The 20,703-nt window shown below is 34.0% G+C and overlaps 1 protein-coding gene across 1 annotated transcript in view; it reads right to left on the reverse strand.

Annotated features, from left to right (window-relative positions):
- Positions 1-15,688: 15,688 nt before the first annotated feature.
- LOC129225020 (discoidin domain-containing receptor 2-like) overlaps positions 15,689-20,703 on the reverse strand; it is a 141,596-nt gene continuing 136,581 nt past the window's right edge. The window contains exon 13 of the mRNA XM_054859567.1: positions 15,689-16,275. Within this exon, the coding sequence (XP_054715542.1) occupies positions 15,976-16,275 (300 nt within the window). The 3' untranslated portion in view covers positions 15,689-15,975. The remainder of the gene's footprint in view (positions 16,276-20,703) is intronic.

The raw sequence follows: 20,703 nt of genomic DNA on the forward strand, positions 1-20,703 counted from the left end.
GATGTTCAACTTACGACCCGCAGACCACATGAGGCCCGCGAAACTCGTACCATATACACATAGGCCACTTGTACCAAAAAATACTATCTGTAATTTTATCCTTAATATCATTTGCTCAACCTTTGCTGTCATGCCGTCTGACATTCGTAGGTATACTAAAAAAAAAAGAAAGAAAAAAAAGGACAGATGATACATTCTAACTGAAATATTATTGTCTACATATTGAGAGAAACGAAATTCCTAATTCGGTATCACTGATGATGTAACAATATGTTCGTACATTAACAAAAATAGATAAGGCCGTAATATTGTTTTCCACTTCACATCATAACAAAATAAGTTCTGGAGCAACCAAAAGTCACAACTATTTCGTTTTATAACAAAACAAAATGTAGTGTTGACACGACTGATCAAATTTTGATTAATTTCAAAGCATTTGATCGAATGGTAAAAAACAACGGGTATAGTGTGACCCGTTGACATAATTATGAGGGGCCCTGTGAGACATAATTATGAGTATACTTAATTTAATTTAAAATCTTAATTATATCTGTAAATGTAATTTGAATAAATGTAAATTATACGGAAACTTTCTTTGCGTCTACGATCTGCAGTGTGAGTCGTGTGTAATTGCAATGTTTTCAAGTGTTTATTAATTTTTATTTATTTTACTTTTTTTTACAGCGCGAAAAATTTTTCGGACATGGGAAGCGAGTCCAATTTTTTGGTTTTACACCAGAAAATAAGAGAAAAAATTGAAAAACGAAACTTTATCGGAAAAAAAACCCGTTTCTGAGGATTTTTTAGATTTTTTTTGGGGGGGGGGGTACGCGCTTGAGTGTCCCAACTTGCTATAAATGTTCATGCTTTTAAACTATACTCTTCTCTAACCCTTCAGAAGAATATTAATGGTGAATACAATGCTGTTTTCCCTATCAAATATAAATAATTACTATGTAATTGCCGAAAGCGTTATACAATTTGGAGATGCGATGCCGAAGGGAGGGAGTGAGGGGAGAAAACGGTGGTAATATTTTGATTCATAGGCTCATTTTACATGAGAATCATCAAAAATTGGTGTCAGAAGCATTTTGAAGGGGTATTTTTTGACGTGCAGTGCAATGGGTACTCGGATTCCTGGTTATTGAATCTAGGTATAAAAATTTTAAAGGCTAAAAAACTCCCCCCCCCAAATTTTTTTTTTAAAACACGGTTACAACTTTCTTTAAATCAAATTCATGTAAATAACAAGGATTAAAAGCAATTTTAAAAAACCTTGCTACAAAGCGTAAAAATTATGATAAAAGTCTTTTTTTCCAATGGATTCAGCTTTTGTTTTTGGAGGGGATCGAAAAGGGGTTCATAAGTCATGTTTGCACACAAATTCGAGTTCTGGGCCTCTTCTTTCGTACTGTAAGTCCCTAAAACCACAGCTTTAAGCTCTATCTGGCTACATAAAGGAAGTTTATGACTTCCCTCTGGATTTGTACCTTCTCTTCCCATTAATTTGAGGCTCAATTTTGAGCAATCATTTGTTACTGATTGGTACTTCAGAATTTGTAAAGAAAGTTAAGCCTCGTGCTTTTTTTTTTCAAACAATGATGTTTCCCTCTAATTAGTGATGGTAAATTTAACTAAGTTCAATTAACTAAAAACTAAATGAAAAGGGCCCGCTGTCTATAAAGTTCGGGAAGCCCGGGTGTAAGGAATATGAAATTTTAAACCACATATTATATCCTGCGGACAAATTCTAAGAGTGTAAAAATTTTCTAGCATCACTTATAATCCTTCAGAAATGTTTTTAAATTTCATCTGTGTCCACCATGCAGAATCTTCCATTTATGACAAATGAAATGGCCCCAAAAATTCCCGCTTCGCTGAGATTCATTCTTTAGATTTCAATTTCTGAATCATTTCTGTTTATTTATCAGAAAGAAGAAAACAACTATGTCATAAATACATGGAACCAAAAATACGTGAGACCATTTTTGATTGCTTTCCTGTAAGGGTATCAAAAAGAAAGCAACACTGGAACCACTAAAAATGACAAAGCATATAGCGCAATCAATGCTATTGATTTTTTGCGGTTATTGAAGCTGTCAAGGAAAAACATCCTGTTTTGACGGATTGACTTCTATAAGTATTGTTTCCTGATTGGATACAGCAATATATATGTATTCCGCGTGGTACAAAACTAATTTGAACCAGGCGTGGTTTTTTACTGAAAGAAACTCGACTGGGGCTTTTTCTATGCGCCACATTTTATTGTTTCTTTGTATCGTTTTCAGCGGATTATTGGTTTGTGCTTTTATTTAATGCTTTCATCTTTACGCCTGGTTTTCAAGAAAGTTTCATAAAAGTCAATATAGATTTATGACTTTACGAATTTTGTAACTCTTCCATTGTTTCCCATTCACTTGATATTGCTTTTTATTGAATAGTCACGACATTTTTCATTTGAAGTGAACGCTCTGCACAAAATTTGTCAAGCGTTTCACTTTTTTCCTTGCTCAAGAATAATTCACAAATTTAACATTTCTAGGCCGTGTTGTTTTTAGTCTACTTTTTGAAACATAAGGTAAATATAACAAGGGTGCCTATTAGGGTGGAGTGAAAACAAAAATATCAGTTTGATAAAAGCAAAGTAATAGAGCGGAAAAGTGGCGTTTCGTGTAGATATTTCGTCATGTAACAAGCAAAAAATATTTTGAGGGTACGCTCACGCTTTGAAATTAACCGATTGTACATTAAAAACGAGAAAAAGTTTTGACGAAAAAACGTTTGATTTGATCAAAAACCATGCTTCGACAACTTTGTTGTAACAGCGCGTAAAGTTGGATTTTGTGTAGAATATATACCATATTCAAGCGTTTTAATTTCAACTTGTATTCAACTGCACCACTTGCGCCTTAAAATTGAACAAGCTTTAGTCAAAACTGAATAGTATCTCGACGCTCCGTACTTTGAGGATAAATATTAGGAAGTTGATTACTGTGGAAACATTAACTTTGGTAAAGGTTAATTTTCATACATAAAAAAAGTACAAAACTTAAATATTAAATGCCTTTTTTACATAGTAAAAGACAACTTAACCCTCTATTTAGCGTATGAGCTTCGAAGCAAAATGCAAAATTTATGCAAGATAAAAAAATAACAAAGGTTATGTATTAAAAGTATTAAATTATAAATCCTGCTTGCAACAATCCACAGAAGTTAAACCTCGAAATTAAAGACATTACTATTAATATCATTTTTTTTTGACATTTAAGTTGTAACGGCATTGCAAACAAAACAATTTGACGGGTGAGTTGGCTTGACCACTGACTATTGACATGACTATTCGGTTTAAGAGTTGAATGGTGTTATAAGTTATCGGTATTCTAATTTGACTCTAATAAATCCATCTCTCTAGTGTACACTACAAAATATAGAGATCATTGAACTAATTTAACGTATCCTTCCTCTGCTTGAGTATGGCAGCGGGCATTTTGGATTAAAAAAAAACCCATTTCAGCAGGCTCGAAACAAGCACTATTTCTTTCAAAACTGTATCTGAAATTTCAGTTGTAAGTGGAGGGTCCTTTTTCCAGCTAATCCGACTTGAATTTTTAAAGTCAATGTCACAAATCGGTTCCTCAAAGCCAGACTGACGTAAATCACATAATCGCTTCTTTACAGGAAATAGGAAAAACGTTTGTCTGGGGCAAGCTAAGGATAGGACGCGTGCTCTTGTAACACTGGTAATTTTTTTTTCTAGAATTACGTTTGCATGGTTCGATGTGGACCAGGATTCTACATACAATGGAGTAATAAACAGAAAATCGGATTTTTGGACTTAGTTTGGCACTGAGGTACATAAATGAATAAGTTATTTTTTTATATATTCCATCACAGTTAATTACTTTTGAGTCGGACGTTTTTGGTCATCTATAATCAAATTTATCTTTAGCCGAGACGTGAAGTAAATCGGCCAGGAACCGGGATTTTGTCTGAAAATTGGGGCGTCTGGCAAACCTACATATAGAGAAGGTTATATAAGGTATATAAATTTCCATAAAAGTTACATAAGATATAATTTGTAAGGACTATGTTCAAAAAAAAAAAAGAAAATATATTAACTGATAAATCTTGTTATACAAGTGAAGTTTCAAATTATATTTTGGAAAATATTCAAATTTGTGTATGCTTAAATGTCGTGCTTTCGTTTTTTTTCAATGAATACTATTTTGTTCTTTATACGTATTGCCATTTTACTTTTATGGATAAAGAAGAAGCTCGATTTTTAATCACGTCAAAGTGTTGTGTTTTGAGTTCTTTCAGTTAAAACAGAAAACTAATGAAAGTAGCAATATTTTTTTATCTTAGTTATTATAGACCCAGGCAACACTGGGTATTTTTGCTAGTTGTTAATATACGTATATTATCCCCTCACACAAGCTGATAAGTAAAGCAATGAGTTAAGAACGCTTTTTGTTTTTTTTATTTTGACTGCATTTTTAAGCATAAAATGGAAACTAAATTCTCGTAAAAACTTGACATAAATGGAGTACATTTGAGATATAGAGACAACTTGGCATTGAAAACACTAAATGTTTTTGAAACCAAATAAAAACTTCGAGATAAAGGAATATTCGAGATATAAGGCTTCGAGTTATAGAGGGTCGACTGTATCTCTAACCCTCTAAAAATCCTGATAAAGCAGCAGATTTCTTTCGACAGGGCACATTCAACTTAATTGTGTTCGATTCCATCGAATTCTGTCCATAAATATTTTGAGACTTGATTATAAAGAGAAAGAGACACGTTTAAGAAAAAAGCATGTTTTAATAAAGGCTTATGGTGAGTCATTGGTTACACAAAATAGACAAAATTCTTTTTACAATTTTTTTTCCTCCACTTTTTCAATTCTGTAATCAAAATCTCAAATTACAACTAATAATGCACCACTTTTGTGCTGCTATTCCGAAACAAATTTAAGAAACTGCAAAATAAATATGCAATAAGTTTTCACATCATGTAAAAGTTTTTCAGGTTTTACTCAATACTTAGTGCGTAGAAATAGTTGATATTGCCAAACTCTGTTAATACGTCTCAAAATGAAATCAATGAATTTTACAAAATTTGAATCACCGCATTAAAATATTTTTTAATGCACAAGAGTGCCCATGAAGTATTAGCTGAAAAATATTTCTGCATTGTTTCTTGAGGCTAATAATGATATTGACCACTAGGATTTTGCCGCTCTTCCAGTATAAAATATAAATTTTGAATAAATCTGCGAGCAATTTCTAATTTTGGGTAAAAAACTTTTGGGGCTAAATTCCTCATTAATATTTCAAAATTCATTTTAAATTATTTTAAATTTAAACGAAATTAATTAAATAAATACCTCTTGACATTTTAACCGAGTCCTACATTACCTCCTCCCCCATTAAATGACTTTTTCTCTTTTTTTTGCAAATAAGTTACCAATATATTAAAAAACAATATTTCAAATTAGAGACCTTGAATCGAAGCTAGTTCAAGAAATTTAGAAGGAAATATTTTGTCAAAACGCTTCAGAAATTGAACTCTGAGTTAACGTTTTCAGTGGCAGTGAAATAAACGTTTTCAACTAGACTTGAGTTACAAACTGCAAAATTAATTTGAAAATCAGAATAAGCTCAGTTGTCGTGATTTATGTTCCAATACTTTTAATCGAATTAAGCTAAAAACATTTTAAAAACTTTTTTTTTTTTTTAAGATTTAAATAAAATTTTTAGTTTACTTAATTTGATGCTTTAGTTGATGAAAATTGAAAAAACATTTAGTAGAAAAAGGGAATATTTCACACACAGATAAAGAAATAGCAAAAAAAAAAAAAAAATAAATGAATAGAATGACCACTGTAATTTACTTTGAAATAGACAGAACCTCTTTTGAGTAAAGTTAACAAACACCGACTTTAATTTTTTGAAACTTTTCATAAAACACTGAGAAATTCAAGTCCGAAGACTATTATCACTAATTTAAAATTAAATTATAAACCATTTCTACAATAACTAAATTGGAAATGGCTTACCATTTGGACAGCATTTGTTAAAATTTCTTTTTAAGAAGTTTCTGTTTATTTCGATGAAATTTATTTTACAGTGCAGAGTAAAAAACCACTTTTCACACTGATTACCTGAAAGACATCCTCAGTAAAAATGAAAGAATTCATACGACAAGGTATTAAACATTTTGAGTGTGGATCGCGCTGAAAATAGCACAACACAAACGCCTCGTGTTTGGCAGTGACACTTGAAAAAACATGAAACATGTCTCGTAATAAAGTAAGAAGGGGAATTTTCATCAGGCTCTAAGAACTCGTATAACTATACAACACCTAGATGCATCAAAATTCAAGAAAAATGTGGTGCTGAAGCAATCTTGAGCAAAAGTGCAAGAAAAATCTCTAAATTGGTTTCACGTTCGTAAAATTTCGAAACTGGAATTATTCGTGCAGTGGAATATAACGCGGTTTTTCTTTATGTACAATAAAAGTGACGATTTAAATAAACATACGGGATCTAAATATAAATCATATTTGAAGTTTTACCACTTTTTATAGTTTTAACACATTGAGGCGCGGGGGCTTCTTCTGAGGCCACCAATTGTTTTATTGTTTTTTCAGTAAATTGTGGGAAGTCACTGCGTCAGTTGATAGAAAAAAAGTAAATAAGTAAAAATTGGTGACTAAGGAAAGCCACCGCGCCTCAAAGGGTTAGTGCACGATCATTGCTTTTGCAAAACAAGCTTGTGGATTAGTCATGTCGAGCCATCATGAAGGAGTTCTGTTGTGAATCTCGTATCTCTGAAACATTTTAACTGCGTCTGTACAGGATTCCTTTACTTGGTTTTAGTAAAAAAAAAAAGCGAGCAGATTTGAAATGGCTGTTTTTAACATGCGTTTCTTTTCAGGGATAAGAAAGATTTTGAATCAAACAACCATTTTCCCGCCTTTATAGCACGCATTAGCACATAAGTGGTAATGAGATTAACCAGGTCACAATTCATAAAATGTGGATCAGGTAGGAATTCAACAACCTATCTTAATGGTAACATTTCATTGAAGGAAAATAAAACTGATACATAAAAAATAAATTAATTAAAAAACAGAAATCAATCATCGTAGAATGTCAGGAATTCGTCATTATCACAATAACTTCTGCTAAAATCATCCGTTTCTTTTATATTCAGTTGGCCCAAAGATATTATTATCGACTGACCTTTGGAATGAAGGCAATCATTTTCTGCACCTGTTAATTGGAATGAAAAATTTTTAATAGTATTTTTTTCTGCGAATTTGTTGACAAAGTAACTCCTCGGCCTACAAACGCGGGCTTATTTTAGCACTCATTTTGGAGTTTTAAAAGAAAGACGTCTATGAAGAGGGAAATACTAAAAAAAAGGGGGTAGAGAGGATAAAGATTGTGTTGGCTATGCACAAAATTTTCAGAGTTTCATCTAATTACATAAAAATGCATTAGCAATGCACAAAAACATGTATCGTTAACTTTTTTCTATTTTCATATCGTGTTGTCAGTGTTATTTCCGAACTCTCAGATTTATTTGAAATGGAATAATCCATGTTTCTATACGAAAATATTTTTGTCTGGAACTTCTTCATGATGGATGGAGAACATTTCTGCTCATAAGTCCGAAAGTTCATAATTGCTACTTGTAAATTTGATAATTAGTTGAATCGAGTCAACATTGATTTTTCTCGATGCATACCAGATCGTTTCTCCATTTGTATCAAACATAGTAAAAAAAAACCCGTAGATTTGGAAAATGTCGATGTATTATTAACGTCCGTATCAGTTAAGTAAATAATTAAAAAAAAAAAAAAAACCCGAAATAAAATTCCCGATTTTTATTTTTGCTTATTATATTCTCACGTTTAACCATTTAGCTATGACCCGCAACTAGAAAAAAAAAATGTATCAGGCCCCCCAATTTTGTTAGGATTCGTAAGTGGGGAGAAGACCCGCATTTCGAGACTGCATTGCGTAAAAAGTTTAATTTCACTCTTATTTACGTCTATATATCCCCGAGAACAAAAAAGTGTGCATCTCAAAAAAGGTGGGGGGGGGGGGGGGGTCACGAATTATTGATTTAGCATTTAAATTAATTTTTTTTGATACAAGGTTAATTTGCATAACTTGTACGTGGTGACTTCTAAACGACATTATCGGTAAAAATTTCATAATTTAGAAGGAAAAGCTTAGATTTTTAAGTACAAACTGTTAGTTTCGACTATAAAATCAACCACCAAGCAAAACATGAATGTTTTGCTTCCATTTTAGTATTTGAGAATGAAACAGTTAAAAGTAGTATTGCGTAAAACCTTCATTTTCTCCAATGGTGTTTTTTTTTTTTTTTTTTGAGTTGTATCGCCAGTGGTGTCCATCCTCCCGAAGGACGATGACGCATCCCATCAAATGGTACGGAGCTCCCCAGAACGAGATCAAAAACCCTCTGAAATTACCGCCTCCTAAAAATTTAAATAGCGTAGTTTGCGCCATGGAATCCCCCCCCCCCCCAGTAGACAGTTCGAGTTGCACTTCTGTTGTTGAGGCGGGATATGTATATTAGGTTAAATGTGTCTATGAAAAGAAGAAAACAGCTGTAGATTGTTACATTACGTTTTTAAGACAATACATTAGCTAGAAGTATTTATTTATTATTTATTTTATTAATCTCTAATTTGAAATGAAAAAAAAAAAAATTACTGAAGTTATTTCTGCTTTGTAAACTTGTGTATGTTTATAAAAATTTTCTTCCGTAAAGTGTTTTTTCGAAGAAAAAAAAAAAACAGTCATTTTTTGCAAAAAATTAAAACTACAGCAAAAACAAAAATTTTATAGCTGATCAGTGTTTTATAGTCGTCAGCATTCAACAGGTCATATTTTGAGTGTTCGTTACTCAAAGGTATGATCAAATTGTCCGTTTAAATTATGCTGTATCGTGTTGACTTGCGTATAGTCTTACTTTTTCTTCCAACTTTTTCAGTGGTAAAATACAGCAAAAAAGAATGTGCGAGGAGATTTTTACACTCATGGCTTGATATCTTTCAAAGTAATGATGTCAACCGATAAGTCCAAACGGTTGCAGTAGTTATGTAAGTTCATGAATTTTCAAGATGCCTGTTTTAGTTTCTAAAAGCTCATTCTTCACAACATCAACAAGATGTCCTCAAAATCTACGAAGCATCAGTATTTGGCCGATCTTATGAGCAATCCCCAAATTCAAGAATATTTATTTCAAACGTTATGAATCGAATCGTTCAAAATTTTCTCCCACTGAACTCTTTTCTTGGAATCTACATGTAAGAACAAAGTCTTATTGTAAATAAAATGCTAAATATCGTTGGTTGACCGAAGTGTCTTTACCATATACGGGGTGAATTTGCAGACTTTTCAAATGTTAGTTTGCATCATTTGTGAAACTAGACAACTTTTCGATTTTCGTTTAAATAAATGAACTGCACTGAATGAAAGGCTTTACACTCACGTTTGCTGTCAAAATTCAGAATGATAGAATCAAGCATTTAAAAATTAGCAAAATACCCCCCCCCCTCCCCAGTTGACAGAACCTCAAAGAAAAGAGGCAACAATTTTTAAAAGCTAGGAATGTCTATGGTAAATTTATTCACTTGGAAATTAATACGCGAGGACGAACTATACGCGCGTAACACGGCAAGTCCGGTTATTTTTAATTTATAAAATCAGGAATAATCATAATTCATGTCTCCTTTTTTGGAAAGTATATTTTAGAACATAGAATATTCAAGCTATGCATATTCGAAAGATAAAATACAAGCTTATTTGTTCATCTGAAAGCAGAATTAATCAAAAAGTTTAAAATAAAATAGGCAAATAAATTCATGTTTGGTTTTACAAAAAGGCGTGTTAAAATATTTCAGTGCGAAATGTGCATGTTTGTTCTTTGAATTTCGTGAGTTGAGTGAATATTAAAAAACATACTGACGGCATCACACACAGACAATGGAAAACGCCGATTTATCACGAATCGGTGTTACGTAATTACGGGGCCGTGATTTCCCTTTTAAATGCTCGCAAAGAAGTTTTATGTACGAAAAACTTAACCATTCCACTCATCAGCTTTTGTACAATCTTTATGTGTACATTTGTCAGTACATAGTTGGCTTAAACAATATATATAGTTATTTACAACTTATTTTCTTTCTATTTATAGAATCCAATCATTTCTGATAGATCCAATTTAGATCTAATTCACCCTCCATCTGAACAAAACTTCCACTTTTTAACTTTCACAGTGCTAAAATTCTACGTATCATTCACCCGTCGAACGCAATATCTACAGCGTAAATTACATGTTAGTGTTCAATGGAAATTTTTTAAAATCAGAATCAATCAAAATATAAACAAAAGTTGAATTCAAGACGTGCGCCACTGCAAAAATGTTAAGTATCAACTCACAGATTTTTTAAATTTCGTGTTTATTTGAAATACTGGTAATTTACGTTATGATAAAGATTAAGTGATGTTTCATCAGACTTTCATATTCGAATGCATTTGGAAAAGTAATACAGAAGTATGGAGCGTTAAGCAGTCAACATTTCTAACTTCGATTACGAATATTAGCACCGAAATTTTTTTCATGTGCCTATGATGTAATTTATCACATAGTGGCTGAAGCTGCATTTTGCTTAGTATAGGATAAGTTTGTTGTTCTATTTGGCATGGAGATTATGCAATTAGAAATTTCTTCCGATTAAAACCTAGCTCTACTTTGTTTGAGTAAAATTCGAAAGCGTTCGCTATCAATATTGATTAACTTTTAAATTCATACTACTATGAATAAATCAAATACTTTGGCTTATTTTAACTGTATAAATTAATGATAATGAAAAACTAACAATCGCTAGTTGAGAATAAAAACATAAATTGTAACAAACATGATTGAATTAAATACGTGGTAGATACTTAAGTAAATCAAGACTATGTATAAAAATGGTTATAAGTGGGCAGACAAAGTTTCATCAAGAAATTTTTATGTTTTCAAGGATACCTGTACATATTCTTGATGAAAATAGTTCTAATTTATCGTTTTGCTAGCCTAAACGTACACTATTTTTGAAGTTTAAAAATCCACTCAATTCTAAAGTACAATGTGTAAAGAAAAAATAATCTATTGGAATGTGTGATCGAACAACATAAACACAGATCTAATTCGAGAAAAAACTAACATTTCTTTTGATAACATGATTATATCAACGATTTTGAATTTGTTTCATTATTGTGAGGGAATTTCTTGCACTAAGTATTTTGGCAGTGGCACACTCCTTGCAAAGGTTAACAAATAAATTAACTTCGACAAGTCATTTCAGCAAGTCCATGCTTTACAATATATTTGTAAGGTTCAATATTTTACAAAATAATTTTAAAAAGACGAAACAAAATAATTTACAAATACATACATACGAAGCTTGAACTTGAAAACATCAAACGATCACAGTTTATGCAGTAAGAACATTGATTGTTATACACACAATCCAAACGAGATTTTGCTTCTATACTTTGCTTTGTGCTGATTGGTGTGATGCCGAATGCATATCACATGATGGACATACTTTCACTTCAGTTCAGTTTCTGTCGGGTAAAAATGCTGAGAAGATGGAAACTGTTTTCTTCTTCGTTTTTTATGCCAACTCGGAACTTTAGCTCTTAAATAACCAAATGAGTACCCCCCGTATAAAAAATTTTGCTGTTTACGACATGATTGGGTTCGAGCGTCAATTTCAAAGCTTATGAAACGAAATTAATACTTTTGTTCAATTTCTGATATGAATGTTTTGTGAATTATCATGCCTGTAGAAATTATTCTAATGATAGCTGATAGCTATTCTGATGATTTCAATCGATTTAATGCTTCAATTTTCTTTAACAGTAACGGTAAATACATAGATGACATTGCAATGAAGGTAGTTTGGAAACTTAGCATAATTCTTTTTTAGGCACAGAAAAGTGTTATTAATGTTTAAAACAATTTATACCTCGTTGAAAATGATTGCTCTTTGTAAAATATTTTGAAATTAAATGACAAATTAATTGTATCACTTATTTCCATCCGAATTTTAAAGCATTCTAGTTATCAATGTTTCTGGTGCTGTCAAACAAGTATTATTCACATTTAACGTCTTTTTTGATTAAATTAATTCCCCTTTTTCGCAATGTTAAACTTAATCTTCTATCTGAGTCGTAAATTGCCATGAAATTACTTTTAGCAACAGAACAAGTAAATCTACAAAATATTTATGCAAACTATATTTTGATACGCAAACATTCTTCCCCTCAGAAAAAACGATTTCAATGTGACAGGAGTTTGGCAGTTAAAAGAAGAGGTAATTTTTTACTAATGTATCTCTCCCGCCAATTTAAATCAGTTATAAAAGATGCATGTCAACAAATTGTTTACACGAAGTAGTTTTCTAGTAAATTTCAAAATACAACAGTTCAATACTACTTTTAATCGTGGAGCAGGAATAAGTAAATATAGGGAGCAAATCCAATCATTGGTTCAGTAAAAGCTGAGGCAAAGACTCCAAGTCACGTGACTCAACAATGACGAATGGTTGACGCGTTTTGCGTGAAACTAGCGAAAGAAACCTGATTTCTTCCAATGCTTTGCTTTAAAATCTATTACGTGACTTGGGGTCTTTGTTTCAAGAAAGAAAGTCTTTACTCCCTCCATTTTATCTCTTCTGACTGCTTATAATATGCTTTTTTAACCATTTAAATGAAAAAGTTGAAATATCTTTTTTAAATGCATACAAATAAATATTTACAAACAATGCACTATTTCTGTAATGTATAAAAAATATCCCTTAAAATGAATTCAAAAATCATCTGCAAAGAGCATTTACCCGACAGAAGCTTTTTTACAATGTAGTGCAACAGATGTGAGTAAAATGGGCACTATCTAAATTCTTTACAAATGAAATATATATTCGTAAAATGTTAAAGCTCATGAGCGTAAAGTTTGAATTCTTACTGATTTCGTTTAAAAGGGCACCAGTGAATCAGAACAGAAAATGGTTTCGTAGCACCTGCAATTTATTAATACTTTCCACATCAGTCTATTTGGCCTCAATTTTGCATTGATTTCTCCAAGTCATCAACACACTGATTTTAACTGAAGTCAAAAATTTTCGATTGACCTTCAGTCAATGTTTGTAATATTTATCACAAACATTTTGTGGCATCGTATAGTAACATCTTTGAAGGTATTATATTGGACAATTTTAACCCCTTCAATGATTTCCCAGGCTTTGTTGCTACTAATACTAATCCTGATTTCGCACAAACCGCTACAAACACATAATAATTTGCTGTTATTGGTTGTTGTTATGGCTTTACTTCAGTAGTGACATCCATGTTGTTCTCACAGGCTGTATTCAAAAATAATTCACTGGTTACACCACGTGATGAGTCCGGGTATGCTTATGACGTCACTGTTTTTTTTTTCTGGTGAGCCCGGTAGAACAGTTGTGTTTCAGAACGCTTGTGGTTGAAGCGTTCTAGTTCAGCTGCAAACGACGCTCCAATCATATAGCGTAACCTTCCTGATGGGAGAGTCACGTGGGCTACGATCAAAGAGAGCGTAAAACTTAAAATACGACTGTATTTGCTTAAAATACCATGTGATCTCGCTAACCACGTCGAGACGGCAGTGCGAGTGGTTGCAACTGCAGCTTTTCCGAACGCTGGTAGGTGGCATCACCGATTCCACAGTAATAAAAGCGTAATTCAAACAGCGTCCGCACATCACGTTCACCACGTAAAGCGGACAGACTTACGTTTTCCGAAAAGGGAGAAGCATTCATACATTGCGAACGCCAGAAAAACACACGTCAGCACTCTCACCCAATAGAGAGAGCGCGCGCATCTCGTGGAGACCGATGAAATGCGACTCCCAACTCTACTGACGTCAGAGACATCAGATATCTGGCTTCTCGTCCCGTCGACGGGTTCCGTACAGTACGGCTAAATGCAAACCAGTCTCCCTAAAACCAGTTTTCGGCTGGCGTTGCCATGACAGCAAGCCGTATTGTGTGGGACCCGTCAACGTGCCTAGAAGCCAGATATCTGACGGCTCTGACGTCCGTAGAGTTGGGAGTCGCATTTCATTGATCTCCACAAGATGAGCGCGCTCTCGCTATTGGGTGAGAGTTTCGACATGTGTTTTACGCGCGTTCGAATGTATGAATGCTTCCCCCTGTTCGGAAAACGTAAGTGTGTCCGCTTGACGTGGCGAACGTGATGTGCGGACGCTGTTTGAATGTTGCGTTACTCATGGCAACGCCGGCCGAAAACTGCTTTTAGGGAGAAAAGTACGTCGGTGATGGGATGTGCGGACGCAGTGTGAATGTTGCATAAGTGTTTTCGAGTGCTCACGGTGGAACCGGCGCGTATATTATTTCTGAACGTACCCTCAGATACCACAGCACATTCAACAAGTCACAATCAACTGGTTAAAAGTAATTTTGAACTAAAATAAATAAAATGCAGTGAATATGCGTGTTAATCAAATTATGTAGAATCAATGATGAGCGTGTATAAAGTATACATAAAAAAATTCTTTCTCGGCTGCACGTGTTGTAAAACCCGTATTCCTCTCACTCAGCAAGTGTCTAAACACGTTGCTATCAAATAGTTTTAAGCAGTGATTTAACCACTTTAATCATGTGAAAAATATCATGTGGATAAGGATGCTGAAAAAAAAAAAAAAAAAAAGAAAAGTTGATTTTCTCTATTTCTCCCTAATTTACTCAACGCTTACACAACACTGTTGCTTTAGTGCGGACCTATATTATTAGCCGCTGTAATTAATCATGCATTACCCCCAATTTTATTTAATATTAGTTATCCAGATATCGAGACACAATATATTGATATCGGTTAGATCTTTCGTAATAACGAAATGAACGTGATTTGAGCCAGTAGTAAATTGACACATTTAGAGCCCGTAGCAATGCATTTTTGGAACCCTTTACCTAACGTGAACCTTTTTTCATTAGCAGTTTTGAAACTCTATTGCCCCCTTTATCTCGTGGGGCCTCTCACAATTGCGACACTTGCGGTATGGTAACTAAGTAACTCCATTGATCCTCCTACTATATGGGTTGTAATGTGGTAGATAGTCTCGTGGTGCTGCATGGATAACGCCGATTCAACCACTCTTCAATCTAAACAGTAAAAGGCGTCCTAATTACGAGAAGTCTGGTGACTCAAGACTGAAGCATGAAGTAGAAATTGCTTTTTTGCCGATGACCTATTTCCAACATAGATACTGGTCAAAAAGGGTTGGATTGCCATGGATCCTGGGCAAAAAAGCAAAATATTGTCGATCGGAGGAATGACTACGCGTCTCTCACCTCAACGTGGAAGATCGACGGTGACATTTGAAAAAGGGGCGTTGCATCATGGATCACTCAACACACAACAGTAATGGTTGCACGTTTCTCTTCACAGGAAGTTAGCACTAGCACAATCTTATCTTTCTTTGATAAAAATCGTAACATTGAATACCATGAATTTCGAAAATTAGGACTGAAATTCATTAAACAAGAATCAAATCTAAAACCTTGGCTTGCGCATTGAAGGGGTTAAAATTGATGCAGAAAAAACAGACACTGAAGTTTGAAAATGATGGATAAAATCATGCAAGTTGATAAATCTTACATCAAATATTTAAACAAATGATCATGCTTTGTAGCACATTTGGCTGAGGAAAAAAACTCGTCATACGATAAGAAATGCTGTGATAAGTTTCACTGGGCCTGTCCAGCTGTTAAGCTCTCACGAAAAGAAAAAGAAACTCGATGTCCAGATCAGGGTAGAAGTCTTCTGCAGTGTCTACAGAAGCGAAGACGGATCACACCAAGAACCAATCAAAGAAGAGTTTTCACACATGAGGGGCATAGCCGAGATTCTTTCTCTGTAGGAACAGATGGATCTCTCTGAAATGGGGTCTGTCGTGTTCGTTCCGCTGCCAACACTCCTTCATGAGATCGTAGATCTCTTTGGGGCATGCAGGTGGTTGGGGTAGGTACACTTGGAGTCCGTCATTGTGGTAAAAATGGCTCACGTTTTCGATGACTTTGTCATCGATTTGGTCGGCAAACGGTTGCTGCCTAGCGAAAGTCAGAATCTCCCACATGGTCACAGCAAACGACCACACGTCGCTCTTGGTGGTGAACTTTCCCTGAAAGAGACAAAATGAATGCTTTCAAACAATAACTAACCACCTATACAGGGTGTTCCGTTTAAAGCTGAAAGACCTTTATTTTCGCAACCGTTAGTCCTAGATGTATACTTCTAATTGCAAAAATGTTCAAATCAGATGCAAGGTTAAGATATTGAAAGTTTGCAGTGAAAATTAAAAATGAGTCAAACTAAAAATGAGTTTAACTTTTTATACGGACCCCAGGTCCCCTAACTTATGCTTAGGGAAATAATCTCCATTGACAAATAATTCCAACATATAAAGTTTGAGATTAGTACAATCAATATTCACCGAGATATGAAACGCAATATTTTTGTGACTTAAACCACTTTTCACTCGCCGTCAATAACACCCGTTGGGGGAAAATATATCGGTTAACAAGTGCTTAAAATGATATGTGTGCATAGAGCGTAGTTTCTCAAATTATTCGAGGTTTTGTAGTGTGTTCTTTCGCATCAAACCATAACATTTGCATTTATTTTTGAATAGCAATGAAAAATATAAATACCTTGTTTTTTACTTCTACGACCTGTCATTTTTCTGAAAGAGCGATAAGTTCCAATCTCATCTTCCGTATGGTCCCTTAAAACTTTAAACAGGAATATCTCCTTGAGTTTTGGTCGCACAAATGTCAAATTTTTTGTGTTAGTAATATCTTTCAATCGAGATTATTTCCCTAAATGTAAGTTAAGGGAGCTAGGGTCCGTATAAAAAGTTAAATTTTGTATATTTTGACTTATTTATTTTCACTTCAAACTTTCAATACTTTAACTCTTCATCTTCATCTGATTTTGAATATTTTTGCAATTGGAAGTATACTCGTACATTTAGGACTAACGGTTGGGAAAATAGAGGTCTTACAGGTTAAAACGGAACACCATGTACAAAGAAAATAACAGCTCAATTTTGTTTTGCAAATACATTTTATTCAGGGCAATTTCATTTTAATAGATTTATGATTTGTTGCAAAAAGCACCCTACAAAAAGTTACAAAAATGCTCGTTTCTTTTTTCGTTGCACGAACTTAACGAAGAACATTCGCAACTTCAGAGCTCGAAGACGCTACTTTGCGGTGGTTAACAATACTACCAAAAAAGGTAAAACATTCCATTCCACGTGCTTTCTTTGTGGTAAATTACAGGCTTCAGACAGTTTGTGGTGTAATGTAATTTCAGAAACATAGACGAAAGCTTCCCGCAAACAGGATGAAAAATTACTGCCATTCACAAAGCGTCAAAGCAAGTTATAAGTTACGGCATTTGTTTATTTTACCTTTTTCATCCGCCATTAGACAATGGCTACAGTGCTCTCTATAGTTTATTGGAGTTGCGAATAGACTTTACTTCTATAAAATGTAATTAAATTTCAAAGGCTTTCCTTAGAATCTAGGATCTTCTAAAAATAGTGCTTCGAGCGAGGTATGTAGTCCCTTTTCCGCAGCGATCGCTTACTTTCTATCGTGTTTTTTTTTATAGACATGTTACTCGGAATCAACTTTCAGCCTTATTTTAAACTTGGTCTTTAAGTTTCCCCTTCAAAATTGACCGCATTTATGCAACACAAAGTTTTACTCTGTGATAAGTTTCGAAGGGTATTCTATGAATGTAAAGCCCTGGTTCGAAAGAAGCGAAATCACCGAGCTTTGACGTCGCTGCTCGGCGTGACGCTGAAATCAAAGTCAAGTGATTCCGGCGTGCCACTCCACAACGCCGATTTTGCTCTGGCGCGCATGTGCAGAAGAATCAAGTTTTCCTCTCGGCGAGAAGCGACGCCGAATGTCGGCGATTCCCTCCTAGGAAACCAATGCTTAACTGACTTTTTCCCTAAAGTCATTATCTACGCCTAGATTGAGAAGAAGTTATTTGACTGATCTTCATGAATTCAGATGGGCGTAACTATTAATGGTACTTAACTAGAACAAGAGTGTTTAATTAATTCACGTAACCTTATGGAAAAGAAGTCACGGTTATTTCCATGGAATGTTCTTTTTTAACTGACTGGCACATAAAAGTTCTGTGATTTAAAAATGCCACCAACTTTGAAGTGGATACTGAATGACCAACTTTAGAACAAGGCTGTAAGTTTATGGATACGTTTATTTCCGATTAACTTAGATGAGAGTTCAGTCACTTTAAAAGGTGTCTCATTGATGATTTTGATTAATATCAATTTTTTTTCGCTTCAGTTTGAACTCGTATTAGTCTAAAATCGCTGTTTAAAAATTCTCCTCGATGCTTCGAAATTTTTTTTATACTTCATCAAATGTGACATGAAACTGCGACATTCCCCCCCTTTTTGTTTTGTTTTGTTGAACCGATAATAAAATTACCGAAGTGTATGATTGCAATGTTTCTCAACTTGAAATGAATGGCTAAGATTAAAAAGAATTAAATTTGTTGCTGACTGATTAAATGTCTGAGAGTAAGGACAAAGTTTTCCTTCAGCTTTTAACCATATCTGCTTTTACCGATACCTTAAAACGGCAGTTTTTACTTAAACTTGCCATACATTATTAAGCTTTGCAGAACTTTTTAAAATATTGTTTGACGTGTTTGGACTGAAACGACCGATTTCAGGATTAAAATTTAGGTTAATCATGACATCAGATGCTTTAATACAAAGAAAAAAATCGATCATTTGATTTTTATCATAGCCTTAAAAAAATATTATTTCATATCTAAAAGAACAAAACTAAAAAATAACGTTTTTTACTTTGAAAGGCAGTACAACAGGATCAAATCAAAGGTTTGAGTAAAATATAAGTAAATCAATGGACTAACATATTGCCAAAAAAAAAGGAGGAAGATACACGATAATCGAAGCCAGCCATATTTCATTTTCTGAACTTGACAATGCACGCAAGAAAACATCTATTAAAATATGAATCGGTCGTGATAGGAACGCCCAGATGTCACCATTCCGGATATCAATGGTGTTCGGGCAACCGACGTTTTTTCGAAATGGGTGATCCGCGGATCAATAGAAACACAGTGGCCACACACGCCTTTCATTATTATGAGTGCTACTACACTTGATACGGGTTGCATCAATTTGTTTCCGTGCAGCCGGAACATTGTTTGCAAAGAGCGTGAGAGTTCCGCCAAGATTTGACGAGGAAATAAGATCCCAAACCTCGCTTTTTTCGCTTCAAAACAATAAATCAATAATCATAGATATGGTAGATTTCATAATAAATTACGTTTCAAAATTCAAAAGAAATAATTCTTGGTGTCATAAAAATTGCTTCCATGATATCGATTGCGACTTGATCGCCAATTGTCAATTCAAGAAATGACACGAATGTGTCTGAAATTGTACACGTTCTTTGAACATTTTATATCGAGCAATATTTTGTAAAAAATACACAAGTCCGCTGTTGATATTTAATTTTGGAAAAATGCCTCGAATTTAGCAAAAATTGTCAAGTTGGAATTTTGATGTTTTTGAGGTATCTAAGCAATAGATTTTCCAAATGGATACTTTCCTGATAACATTGAAAATAAACCAGATTTATAACTCAAGCATCCTCAAAAATCACTTGCGACGCACACTAAGAACCGAAAAACAAAAAACCACGAAGAACTTAAAAGGCAAATGCTGTAATGAACTCTCAAGATATTTTGGAAGGCAAGCAGAGAACACAGGGTGAAAAAAAAATGACGTTTACATTTGTAAACGCGATTGAAATCTCTTTGAAGTGAAACGATACTTACTATTTGGAAGTCATCAGAAAAATACAGATTTACTACAAGTGATTCATTCGTTTTCAAAACGCTATATATCCAAACGTATAGCACGTACAACGATGAGAAATACATTAAAATAACCACAAACTCATTAAGATTTGGAGTGCTAACCTGGTGGCAATGCGAATGCAGTATTTTTAAAATAGCGGCAAAACAAAAGTTTTTTTTTTTTGTGTTGCAATATGTGTGATGTTCATATGTCTTACAGTGCTTCGGGGACACTTTAATAACCTTTATGTATTCCGACTCCTAGAGCATAGATAAACTCTAGGATTGTATCCATATGACAGTAGTGACTTAACCAGGACGGTGCAGGACGCTACCACGACGTAATACACACACACACACACACACACAAAAAAAAAAAAATCCTCTACTCTATTTTTGTTTTATCACTATTTACTAAAAAAATACTGTACTCGTATTACCACTTCGTTAACCACAATTCCGAATCTTGAAGAGTTTGTGGTTAATATCATATACTTTTCATCATTGTTCGTGCAATACTTTTGAATATATAGCGTTCTCTTTAGAAACAAGTTACTCGATCCTCTTCTGACAAACATCATTTGCCTGCATACCCTGTGTTTACATTGTAATTTACCTTTTGAAAATTGAAAATCATTACCGTCCCCAGGGGCGGATGCAGGCTATCATTTTA

The sequence above is a fragment of the Uloborus diversus genome, chromosome 6 (genome assembly GCF_026930045.1).
Source record: "Uloborus diversus isolate 005 chromosome 6, Udiv.v.3.1, whole genome shotgun sequence".
NCBI classification, from domain to species: Eukaryota; Metazoa; Arthropoda; class Arachnida; order Araneae; family Uloboridae; genus Uloborus; species Uloborus diversus.